Here is a 12,718-nt window from a genome sequence, read left to right as displayed (position 1 = left end):
CAGAGCGAGACTCTGTCTCGAAAAAAAAAAAAAGAAAATTCATAACGAGTAAATAATTCCTGTCCAGTAGTAATGCAAATGTTTTCTGTCTGGTGGTAAAGGGAATCCTGGAGATTCTAGTTTCTTGCCTTATAGGACATTAACTTGCCTTGTCGAATTCATCACAGCATTCCTTTGACTGACCAATTACATATTCATTCAGGTTCCTCTTCAAACTATTCTTAACGTTTCTACCGGTTTCCCCGTTTACTAATGACTGGATAACAGCTTTGACATGTGTTCATTTGAATCTGTTTGAGAGTCACGTTTTTTAACTTTTTGAAAATTAGCCTTTACCACCTTCCTAAATTCTCTGTGGCTCCAACTCAGCAGGGCTGCACTGCGAACAGGAAAGGGGGTGGGAGACGGTGAGTAAGGTGACCACAAAGAGCAAGGCACAGAGGGCTTTCCTGACAAGTGCTAGGAGCCTTGAAGATTGCCCAATGTCCCGGCTTGTCCTGGACTCATCATGTACCTGCCAGCCGGTGTGCCAGGGCGCTGGGGCTCTTCTGAATGGCACCAAACTGCAGCACTGAATGCTCACTGAATTGAGTCCTCAAGCAACGAGGCTCCTCCCCAGCAGGGAGAAGGGCCTGCCCAGCCTTCCTCTCCCATCCCATAACCCCACAGACCTAGTAATGGTGGGAGCTGTGACTGTCACCTATAGCTGGCCACCCCAACTACACATTTTGCTCAAAATTACACACACACACACACACACACACACAGCCGCATGCATTCTATGTATGCATTCAACCCAATTTATTTTGGAGATAGAGTCTTGCTCTGTCGCCCAGGCTGGAGTGCAGTGGCATGATGTCAGCTCACTGCAACCTCCGCCTCCTGGGTTCAAGTGATTCTCCTGCCTCAGCCTCCTGGGTAGTGCATGCCACCACGCCCAGCTATTTTTTTTTTTTTTTTTTTTTTTTTAGTAGAGATGGGGTTTCACCATGTTAGCCAGGATAGTCTCAATCTCCTGACCTTGTTATCTGCCCACCTTGGCCTCCCAAAGTGTTGGGATTACGGGCATGAGCCACCATGCCCAGCCTCAACCCGATTTTTAAAACTACTTTGTGTCCCATTCATCAGATAAAACTAGTCCTCTAAAGAGCTGTGTCTTGTGTTTATCCTAAGATTTAGCCCAAATTTAAGAAAAACTATGATGTAGCCCAAAATTAAGAAAAACCACCCCTTCTGTTGGACCCTGTATCTACATATAAATTATCACATTTAATCCTCACAACCTCCTTTGGAGGTAGGTAATGGTCCATTTTACTGATGAAGGAACTGAGACTCCAAAGTGCTAAGCAGCTTGCCTAAGGTCACATATGGTGGATGGGGCAGGGCCAGCCAGCTCGAAACCCAGGTATGTCCGATGCTGACCATGCTCTTCCTTGGTTTATCATTATTTGCTCCTCCATGGTCAGTGCTGGTAGGGCCTCAGAGACTGTAGGGTTTCACCCATGCCCTCCTCAGATGCAAAAACAGACCCAAAAACCTGTCCAAGGCTACCCAGGGAGGAAGATGCAAAATCAGGACTCAGGCCAGGCATGGTGGCTCATGCCTGTAATCCCAGGACTTTGGGAGGCTGAGGCAGGTGGATGGCTTGAGGTTAGGAGTTTGAGACCAGCTTAGCTAACATGGTGAAAGTCTGTCTCTACAAAAAAGAAGAAAGAGAAGGAAAGAAAGAAAGAAAGAAAGAAAGAGAGAGAGAGAGAGAAAGAAAGAAAGAAAGAAAGGAAGGAGGGAGGGAGGGAAGGAAGGAAGGAGAGGGAGGAAGAAAAAGAGAAATGAAGAAAAGAAAGAAGGAAGGAAGAAAAAAGGAAGGAAGGAAGAAAGAAAGAAAAGAAAAGAAAAGAGAAAAAAGAAAAGAAAAGAAAGAAATCAGGACTCAGAACCTAACAGCTGATCAGTGACACCTCGGGACGCCTAGACAACCCCTCTCCCCCACCAGGCTCTCGTTAGAAGTATCCGCAGGAAACTACGCTCACAGGTCTGCAGTGGATAGCACCCTCAGGAGTCAGGAAATCAGTGTCCAAGTTCTGGCCTTTGGGCAGGTCCCTCCCTCTTGGAGTCTCAAATTTTGTGTATGTAACATGGGCCAATTTTGGGGAGACTTTTAAGAGACAAAGGCAGGCACGGCAAGTAACTTCATGAACCTACAGACTGCCCAGAGGTGATATATCAAGGCTCATCGTAAACTCTGGAAGACTCAGATCCAGTTTTTATCCCTTAAATGGCGTCACCTCGGGTCAATTTCTATACCTCAGTTTCCTCATATATGAAATGGGGGTCATAATAGGATCTACTTCATAGAGTTGTTCTAAGGGTTCGAGCGCTTGAAAGTGTCTGGCCCATGTTGATCGCTCAGTAAAGTTGGCTTTTAGTACAGTTTTAGCCTCAAGGCGTAGCTACATTGTAACCCTTGACTACCCCGGTCTCCTCCAAGCTCCGTCGCTCCCGCAGGCCCCGCCCCCGTTCCCGCTCAGTCCCGCCTTCTCCTCCCCAGGTCCCGCCTGCGCAGCCCGCCCGGGTTCCTCCCGCCACCAGGGGGCGGCAGCGCTGAGGGCGACCTTCTGGCCGAAGCAGGCGACGCTCTAGGTAGCTGCGGCAGCTCCTCTGTGGCCAGTGGCAGCGGCGCTCTAGCCGGCAGCCGTAAGGGGCGGGCTCTCGGTGGTGCGGCCGGCAGGCAGCTATGGCGGCCGTACGGGGCCTGCGGGTGTCGGTGAAGGCGGAGGCCCCGGCGGGGCCAGACCTGGGGCTCCCGTCCCCTGAGGCGGAGTCGGGTGTTGACCGTGGCGAGCCGGAGCCCATGGAGGTGGAGGAGGGGGAGCTGGAAATCGTGCCCGTGCGGCGCTCGCTCAAGGAACTGATCCCGGTACGGGCGGGGGTCGGGGGGCAAGGAGGAGGTCGCGGGGCTAGTGCCCAGCGCCGGAGGGGGCCGGAAGGGGCGGTGGCTGGAGCCCCAGCGGGGGAAGTCAGGGGAGCGGGAGAGAAGGGAGCCAGCGTCCTGGGGCCGGGGGCGCCGGGCTGGAGGAGGGACGCGGAGCGGGAGAAAGGACGCCGGTGCGCCGGAAATGGGTGTTGAGGGGGCTGGAGGGGGTGGCGGAGAGCTGGGAGAGAGTTGACCCCCCTCTGCTGCCCCCTCTGAGCCGTGCTGTGCGAAGGGGTGAGTGAGGAGTGTATGGAGAGCTGAGATAAAGGGGGAGCCCTGGGCGGGAACAGAACCGGGAGCAGCCCAGAAGGAGCTGTTGGGTGGCGCCAGCAACCAGGTCTCCTGTGGGTCTTGCCCTGGAGGAATTTGTGTCTGTGAAACATGGCACTCGCTCTTTCTCTTGGGAGCGCTGCACTTGTCAGCAGCAGAAACTCACTGTTTCTGTCGTGACTTCAGGGTCATCTTGCGCCACCCCCACCCCCCGCGCCGCAGCTCCACTGGCACCTACACCGTGGCCCCAGCATCTCACTCTTAGTGAAAGCAAACTAGCAAACGATCAGTAGACGCCAGTAGACGCCGTTGGTCCCTCATTTACCGCGCTGGGGATGGTGAGGTGTTTTGCTTGTGACTTGGTGGCTGTATATCCAGTTCTTAGAGCTGGTTTGAGGCCTGGATGACTCCTCTTAATTTCTAACCTAATATGAACTACTTTTCACCACATGTCAACATATTTAGACTGAAGTTATGGAGAAAGGTTAAGGTATGATCGCTAGAGATGGCAAACGTTATTGATTATGATTAACAACAGCTAATATATTAGCATTTACCATTCACTACATTGTGTCACTTAAATGTACTGGCCGTGCACACCTTTAGTGCTAGCTATTCAGGAGTCTAAGTTCCAAACCAGCCTCAGTAATATAGCAACACCCCTTCGAGTTCCCTCCTTTCCCCTCTCCCCATCTCAAAAACAAAACCAAACCAAAATAAATAAGTATCACTGCAGTTGTGAAGTAGGTGTTATCATCCTTTCAGTCATTCAGTTCAACATGGTTTTTGTTTTGTTTTGAGACGGAGTTTCGCTCTTGTTACCCAGGCTGGAGCGCAATGGCACAATCTCAGCTCACCGCAATCTCTGCCTCCTGGGTTCGAGCGATTCTCCTACCTCAGCCTCTTGAGTAGCTGAGCCCAATGGTGCGATCTCGGCTTACCACAACCTCCACCTCCTGGGTTCGAGTGATTCTCCTGCCTCAGCCTCCCAAGTAGCTGAGATTACGGGGATGTGCCACCATGTCCGGCTAATCTTGTATTTTTAGTAGAGACAGGGTTTCTCTATGTTGGCCAGGCTGGTCTCGAACTCCTGACCTGAGGTGATCCTCCCACCTCTGCCTCCCAGAGTGCTGGGATTACAGGCATGAGCCACCGTGCCTGGCCAACATGTATTTATTGCATCCCCCACTATGTACCAAGACACAGCCCTAGGTGCTTGATCAAGATCAACCTCCCTGCTGGAGTTTATGCTCCATATAAACTCTCAATGACAAAAAGGAGCCAACCTTGTGAAGACTGAAAAGGGGTTCCCCCAGCAGGGGCAGTAGCAAGCACAGAGGATCTGGGATGGGTCCAGGATTGTTGCAAAGTTCTGTAGCACTAATGGAAGGGCAGTAAAAGAGGTCAGGAAGGCAGGTAGATACCACGCAGGAAACTGGGACCCAGAGAGGTCAAGGAAACTATACAGTGTCCTGTAATTAGTGACCGTCAGAGCTGAGGCTTCAGTCCTCGCTTGGTTTCCAAATCCCATCCCCTTTGCATTGCACTGTGCTGTATTTGCCCTAGGAATTCTAGGTGAGGCTGGACCTTCTGCATTGAGGTGGAGGGTTGTGCTCCACCTGGTGGCTGGGCATGGGGAATTTGTTCAGATTAGGTCGCGGAGCTAAGTGACTGTGCTTCATCTTTTGACATTTTCCACAAAAGCCTTTAGATTTTTCTTTACATGGATACTTTCAGTGGATGGAATCACTTCAGGTTTTGGACAGGCTCTGCTCTTCTTATTGGAGTGGTTGATTGATACCATGGAATCACTGGGATGGGGCTTCTTAATAAAAGGTTGTCAGGGGTGGGGAAGGGTTTTGAAAAGAATGACTCTTCAAAAAGAACCAGACTGGCCAGGTGCGGTGGCTCATGCCTGTAATCCCAGCACTTTGGCAGACTGAGACAGACGGATCACCTGAGGTCAGGAGTTTGAGACCAGCCGGCCAACATGGTGAAACCTCGTCTCTACTAAAAATACAAAAATTAGCTGGCCCTGGTGGCACATGCCTGTAATCCTAGCTACTCAGGAGGCTGAGACAGGAGAATCACTTGAACCCGGGAGGTAGCGGTTGCAGTGAGCCGAGTTTGCACCACTGCACTCCAGCCTAGGTGATAGAGCAAAACTCCATCTCAAAACACAAACAGATAAACAAAAAGAACCAGACTCTGTGTGGTGACTTGTGCATGTAATCCTAACACTTTGGGAGACTGAGGCAGGAGGACTGCTTTAGCCCAGGAGTTGGAGACCAGCCTGGGCAACATAGGGAGACCCTGTCTCTACAAAAATAAAAAAAAATTAGCTGGGCGTGGTGACATATGCCTGAGGGCCCAGCTACTGGGGAAGCTGAGGTGGGAGGATGGCTTGAGCCTGGGGAGTCGAGGCTGCAGTGAGCTGTGATCATTCTACTGCACTCCAGCCTGGTCAACAGAGCGAGACACTGTCACAAAAAAATAAAAATGAAAATAAAAAATAAAAAAGAAGAACCAGCTGTCAGCCCGACTTTTATCATAGAGTTTTCCTCAATTGCTGTCTGAATTTCTCACCCCTCTCCTTTGTGTTAGGACACGAGCAGAAGATACGAAAACAAGGCTGGCAGCTTCATCACTGGAATTGATGTCACCTCCAAGGTAAGACAGGCTATGATTTATTTATTCGCTTGATAAGCAAGTGAACTTAATGAACTTGATCCCTAGGACTTAACAGTAAATATTTCCTCTTTTCTTTTGTTGCTGGATTTAAATTTTCTTTCTAAAAAAAAAATAATGTTATTTCCCGGGCACACTGGCTCATGCCTGTAATCCTAGCACTTTGAGAGGCCCAGCAAGTAGGTCATTTAAGGCCAGGAGTTCGAGACCAGCCTGGGCAACATAGTGAGACCCATCTCTACAAAAGATAACAGAAATTAGCTGGGTGTGGTAGTGCAGGTCTGTAGTTAGCTCGGGAGGCTGAGGTGGGAGGATTGCTTGAGCCTGCCAGGTTGAGGCTGCAATGAAATCGTGCGACTGCATTCCAGCATGGACAACAAAAAAAAATTTTGTGTTATACAACCATGTCTTCATGCATCCTGAAACGGTGCAGGCAGCATTTGTGTGTTCTTACAGCCATGAAAAGATAAAATCACTCTACCTAGATAACTGTGTTAAACCATTTCTAAGAAAATGTCCAGGACTGGGAATGCTTTTTTAAATGGTATGTCCATTTCTAAAAAAAATATGTACTGTTTCCACTTGAAACAAAATATGAAAAGTGCCTGGCACATAGTAGGCACCCCCGCTTTTTTTTCTTTTTCTTTTTTTTTTAGATGGAGTCTCGCTCTGTTGCCCAGGCTGGAGTACAGTGGTACGATCTAGGCTCACTGCAACCTCCACCTCTTGGGTTCCAGCGATTCTCCTGCCTCAGCCTCCTGAGTCGATGGGACTACAGGAGCACACCACCATGCCTGGCTAATTTTTGTAATTTTAGTAGAGATGGGGTTTCACTATATTGGTCAGGCTGGTCTCGAATTCCTGACTTCAGGTGATCCACCTGCCTCAGCCTCCTGAAGTGCTGGGATTCCAGGCGTGAGCCACCGCGCCCAGCATAGTAGGCCCTTAACAGTCTTTATTCCTCATTAGCTGTAGACCCAGACAAAGAGGACTTCCTGGTTGCCTGGCTGTCTAAAGTCTGAAGCCCAAGTCAGGTGAATTATTCTCAGTGCTTAAGACTATTGCCTTGTATCTAATGATTGCTATTACCAGATTACCACCTTCATTGTGACACCTCATAGAGTCAAGCCTATTATTTTCCTTATATGTAGTCAATACATGTAAGTTGCTTTAATCAGTGATGTTCTGTTTTAGACCTTTTTTCTGATTTTAATGTGTAACATTAAGTTTGGAACAGAATTTTGTATTACATTTCTGGTAATATATATTGCTGTATTGAATACATAAAAGCAAAAATAAAAATATATTTCATGCCTACCTTTTTATAATGCTTTTTTTGTTTTTTGTTTTTTTGCTATTTGTTTGTTTTTGTTTTTGTTTTGTTTTGTTTTGTTTTGTTTTGAGGCAGAGTCTCACTCTCTCACCCAGGCTGGAGTTCAGGGGTGCGATCTTGGCTTACTGCAATCTCTGCCACCTGGATTCAATTGATCCTTCTGCCTCAGCCTCCCAGGTAGTTGGGACTACAGGTGGATGCCATCATGCCCAGCTAACCTTTTTATGGTTTATTTGTGTCTCTGTGTGTTTCCAATTACTTAAAGGCCAAAAACAAAACAAAAACAAAAAACAAGAAAGAGAATTTTAGACAAGAAAAGAGAATAAAGTGAAAATATTTTCTTACTGTAATTTAAAAAGTAAACTATTCTTAATCTTACACCGTTTGCCATTATATGAAACAGGTGTATGGGAAAAGGGTAGTAGTCTCAGCGTTAGCACTTTGTTTCTAAGGGCAGGTAAATGGTTGGTTGTACTGGGAAGACTGCAGTGAAGAAAATGAGCATACCTATTGGGAAATAACGGAAGTGTTACAATTTTACCAATCCCCGCAAGCTCTGTATAGTCAGACCTTCAATTAGTGTGGTAAAGTCAGTATACAATTAATGAAGGGGCCTGGGCACCATGGCTCACATCTGTTATCCCAACACTTTGGGAGGCTGAGGCAGGCAGATCATGAGGTCAAGAGATCGAGACTATCCTGGCCAACATGGCGAAACGCTGTCTCTACTAAAAATACAAAAATTAGCTGGGTGTGGTGGCGGGCGCCTGTAGTCACAGCTACTCAGGAGGCTGAGGCAGGAGAATCTCTTGAACCCGGGAGGTGGAGGTTGCAGTGAGCCGAGATCGCGCCACTGCATTCTAGCCTGGCGACAGAGTGAGACTCCGTCTCAAAAACAAAAATCAAACAAACAAAACCAGTTAGGGAAGGGTTCCTAAGCGCCATCAGAGACCCACCTTTGGACCTGGGTTTATTTTAGCTCTTAGAAGAAACTTACAAAGCTGATTATTTTTTCAGTGAAGTGTCAATGGTTCTTACCACTTAAAGATGAAAACTGGTGATTCCATGGCCACAAGGGTGGAAGAGGAGAGAGAGTTTCTCTGCTTCAGTGTTGTTTTTATTTTTATTTTTTATTTTTTATTTTTTGAGATGGAGTCTCGCTCTGTCCCCCAGGCTGGAGTGCAGTGGCCGGATCTCAGCTCACTGCAAGCTCCGCCTCCCGGGTTTACGCCATTCTCCTGCCTCAGCCTCCCGAGTAGCTGGGACTACAGGCGCCCGCCACCTCGCCTGGCTAGGTTTTTGTATTTTTTTTTTAGTAGAGACGGGGTTTCACCGTGTTGGCCAGGATGGTCTCCATCTCCTGACCTCGTGATCCGCCCGTCTCGGCCTCCCAAAGTGCTGGGATTACAGGCTTGAGCCACCGCGCCCAGTGTTGTTTTTAAACAGACTAGCTCTAGGGAGTGGACTGCTCAGGCAGATAAGATGTGGAAGAGTGTGACAGGTGTGACTGCCGTTGCCCGCAGACAATGTGAAATGGTTGTAGGTGGGCTCCTAGAAATAGCGATGGAATCAGATCTGCTCGCTTACTAGCTGAAGTATCTCCAGCAAACCTTTTTGCTTTTTTGTGCCTCCATTTCTGCCCCTGGAAAACGGGGATGTTGACATTGTTTAGTTGTAATTTGTTGGCATCATTGATAATAACAAATGAAGTGTCATATAGCTTCATAAACTGTAAAGGACTATTCATTCAGTCAGCAGATGCTTACTGAGTTCCTGCTATGTCCCAGGCACAGTGACAGGCTGTATTAGGTTGGAGATGCTTGCAAATTGCAGCAATATTAACATACTCCCTCCCAGTCATTGAGTGCGACTGTCCAGGTCTCTGCAACAGTTTTTCAAGGTGTGGTGTTGCTTATTTCTTCTTGTTTATTTCAGATTTGTCACTGACGCATCATGATGCATTTGTGATTTAATTTGCCTTCTCCATATTTTACTACTTTCACTTTTTCTGTACTTTCTAGGAAGCAATTGAAAAGAAAGAGCAGCGAGCCAAGCGCTTTCATTTTCGATCGGAAGTAAATCTTGCCCAAAGAAATGTAGCCTTGGACCGAGACATGATGAAGAAAGGTACAGGGTGTTTTGGGGGAAATTTGTCCACATATTCCCAGAGAGCGACTTTTCCCTGCCATCGCCTCATGCTTCTGCCTTGCCTTGCATGTCCACTTGTCCAAACACTCCTGTGAGAAGGGACCTGTGAAGTCTCCATTTCTGAGGTCACCTGTTTAAAGTTCAGACGCTGTCAGCTGGCTCAGATGTTAGAGCTGGGGAATAAAGAGATTGTCTTTTCTGAGGGGGCCCAGGAAAAGTTACCAGTTAGTGGCAGAGCTGAGATTTGAACCTTTGCTTCTAAGGACCCTTACTCATTTTCTGCTTTGATCGTCGAAGTGTTAACTTTTGTTTGCATTTAAATATAGTGAAAGTGTATCACAGTGAGACCTTCTTTTAGGGGAGTTAGAACAATTTTGAGATTGGTGGGGAAAAGCCATTAACACTTTTATCGATAATCTGAATCTGTTGGCCAGGCGTGGTGTCTCATGCCTGTAATCCCAACACTTTGGGAGGCCAAGGCAGGCGGATCTCTTGAGGTCAGGAGTTTGAGACCAACCTGGCCAACATGGTGAAGCCCCGTCTCTACTAAAAATAAACAAAAATTAGCCGGGCGTGGTGGCAGGCACTTGTAATCCCAGCTACTTGGGAGGCTGAGGCGCAAGAATCGCTTGAACCCGGGAGCCAGAGATTGCAGTGATCCGAGATTGCGCCACTGCACTCCAGCCTGGGCAACAGAGCAAGACTCTGTCTTAAAAAAAAAAAAAAATTCTGAATCTGTTGATAGTCTGAATATCTGACATATATAAACCACTCAATAACATCCTGTTGTCAGAGAAAGCTAAACTAATCCTGCCCTGAGTTTTAAGCCTGTCCTTACCGTTGGACTTGTGATTTGATTTGATCTTTGTGTTTTGTTGGGATATTTTGCTCCCTAGAACTCACCCCCAATTATCATATATAGTAATCTGCCACAGTTTTCTAAAGCAATTTATAAAGAAAAGGAAAAATTACTACTTTTTTAGTGAGTTTATGTTTTTGTGTATTATTCTACTCTAATATAAATCCATGAATGCAGAAGTCTTCCCTCTGTGGTATTTGCAAAGTTGGGTGTTCATAAAGGGTTTAGTAGGCAGCCTTCTGAAGGCATGTTAAAGGCCTATGCTGTATTGTATGAGCTTCTCTAGCCTTGTTTGGTTGATAAAAGCAAAAGCTCTGCAAATACATTGAATGAATGAAAGAATAGCTGCTACGTGTCGTGAACTTGCTTTTTTACCAGACTCTGTTAAGCACATTACATATTTCTTTCTTTCTTGTTGCTCACAACAACTCTATGAGGAATATATTTTTATCCCTATTTTATAAAGGAGGAAGCAGCCTCAAAGAAGTTTAATAAATTGCCCAGGGTCATGTAGCTAGTAAAGGTGGAGTCAGGATTCACACCCAGTTTCTTTGACTCTAAAGCCTCGCTTTTAACTCCTTTGCTCTGTTGCTGTGTAATGTAGGATATGGTGCTATCAACTGAAATTGTGTCCCTCCTCAGTCCGTCCTAATGGGCGCAGCAGTGTGGGTGCAGAGCTGAACTCTGGAAGCTGCTTCACTCTTTATCCTGCATGACCAGTTCAAGTCAGAAACACGACCTTGCTTCCCTCGTGGGCGGGGGTTTCTGTTGGAGGAGAAGTCCCGTGGAGGCCAGGGACAGTGGTGAGGCTTGACATTCATGTGCCTGTACATCCGGCCGCGAGCGTCCCTGTGAGTCTCTCTGACAACTTTACCTCGAGGGCATCATAGCATCATAGCTTTATCACACCTGTCGACTTCTGGTCCTGAGAGCATTCCTTGAGGCACCTTGCCTCTGATGTGGCTCAGGCCTTTCACTCCGCACATTTGCCCTTCCTTGTCCCGTGCTTTATCTCTGGTCAGGTGTCACTTCCCCCATGGAGCATCTCTGCTCACCCACTTGAAATTCTTTCTCACTTTTGTTGGAGCTCTTTAGGGTGCGAAAGCCTCCTAGAATCTAGTCTCAGTTCCTTTGTGACTGAGGACAAGTTCTTGAGCCTTGTTAGTTTCAGTCTCCTTGTCTGTAAAATGGAAATATGATACTTACCTTAATAGGATCACTTTTGGGGTTAATTTTTAATATAAAAAAAGTTTTTTTTAAATACAACTCCAATCTCACAGTTCTAAAAATACTCCTAAAACAGGCAGTAAGGCCGGCCGTGGGATGTCAGCTGGGGAAGCTTGCTTATTTCAATCGATTCTTTGTCCAGGAGGCAGCATGGCCTAGGATAGTGTTCCTGAGCCCTGGGGAACCCTGCTGCCCATCTCAGACCACTTTACATTAGTTGGGGTTGGATAGGTCCCAGGGATAGTTACTGGTTTTCTTTTCTTTTCTTTTTTTTTTTTTTTTTTTTTTGAGACAGAGTCTTGCTCTGTCGCCCAAGCTGGAGTGCAGTGGTGCGATCTCAGCTCACTGCAAGCTCCGCCTCCTGGGTTCAAGCGATTCTCCTGCCCCAGCCTCACGAGTAGCTGGGACTACAGGTGCGTACCACCACACCAGCTAATTTTTTGTATTTTTTAGTAGAGACAGGGTTTCACCGTGTTAGCCAGGATGGTCTCAATCTCCTGACCTCATGATCCACCCACCTTGGCCTCCCAAAGTGTTGGGATTACAGGTGTGAGCCACCGCGCCCAGCCTTTTTTTTCCCCCCTCTTTCTGTCGCCCAGGCTGGAGTGCGATGGCGCGATCTCGGCTCACTGCAACCTCTGCCACCCAGGTTCAAGCAATTCTCCTATTTCAGCCTCCTGAGTAGCTAGGATTACAGGCACCTAGCACCGTGCCCAGCTAATTTTTGTAGTTTTAGTGGAGACGGGGTTTCACCATCTTGGCCAGGCTGGTCTTGAACTCCTGACCTTGTGATCCACTTGCCCTGGCCTCCCAAAGTGCTGGGATTACAGGTGTGAGCCATCGCACCCGGCCAATAGTTATTCTTTTTGTATCTTCTCAGGTAGTTGTTGTTTGTTTGTTTGTTTGTTTGAGAAGGAGTCTCGCTCTGTCGCCCAGACTGGAACGCAGCGGTATAATCTCGGCTCACTGCAACCTCCGCCTCCTGGGTTCAAATGATTCTCCTGCCTCAGCTTCCTCAGTAGCTGGGATTATAGGCGCCTGCCACCACAGCCAGCCAATTTTTATATTTTTAGTAGAGATGGGATTTCACCACATTGACCAGGCAGGTCTTGAACTCCTGACCTCGTGATTCACCCGCCCCAGCCTCCCAAAGTGCTGGATTACAGGCGTGAGCCACCGCACCTGGCCAATGAGAGGAATTCTTATAGGGCTGCTGGGG

At 47.5% G+C, this 12,718-nt stretch overlaps 1 protein-coding gene across 2 annotated transcripts in view; it reads left to right on the top strand.

Moving 5' to 3' along the window:
* Positions 1 to 2,712: 2,712 nt before the first annotated feature.
* NCBP3 (nuclear cap binding subunit 3) overlaps positions 2,713 to 12,718 on the top strand; it is a 37,315-nt gene continuing 27,309 nt past the window's right edge. For both annotated transcript variants that reach the window (XM_023184589.1, XM_023184590.2), the window contains exons 1-3: positions 2,713 to 2,917; positions 5,849 to 5,914; positions 9,287 to 9,392. In XM_023184589.1, coding sequence (XP_023040357.1) covers positions 2,735 to 2,917; positions 5,849 to 5,914; positions 9,287 to 9,392 — 355 coding nt within the window. In that variant the 5' untranslated portion in view covers positions 2,713 to 2,734. The remainder of the gene's footprint in view (positions 2,918 to 5,848; positions 5,915 to 9,286; positions 9,393 to 12,718) is intronic.

The sequence above is a fragment of the Piliocolobus tephrosceles genome, chromosome 16 (genome assembly GCF_002776525.5).
Source record: "Piliocolobus tephrosceles isolate RC106 chromosome 16, ASM277652v3, whole genome shotgun sequence".
Lineage (NCBI taxonomy): Eukaryota > Metazoa > Chordata > Mammalia > Primates > Cercopithecidae > Piliocolobus > Piliocolobus tephrosceles.
The sequence above is the reverse complement of the archived record's forward strand: the minus strand, read 5'-3'. Positions and strand labels throughout refer to the sequence as shown.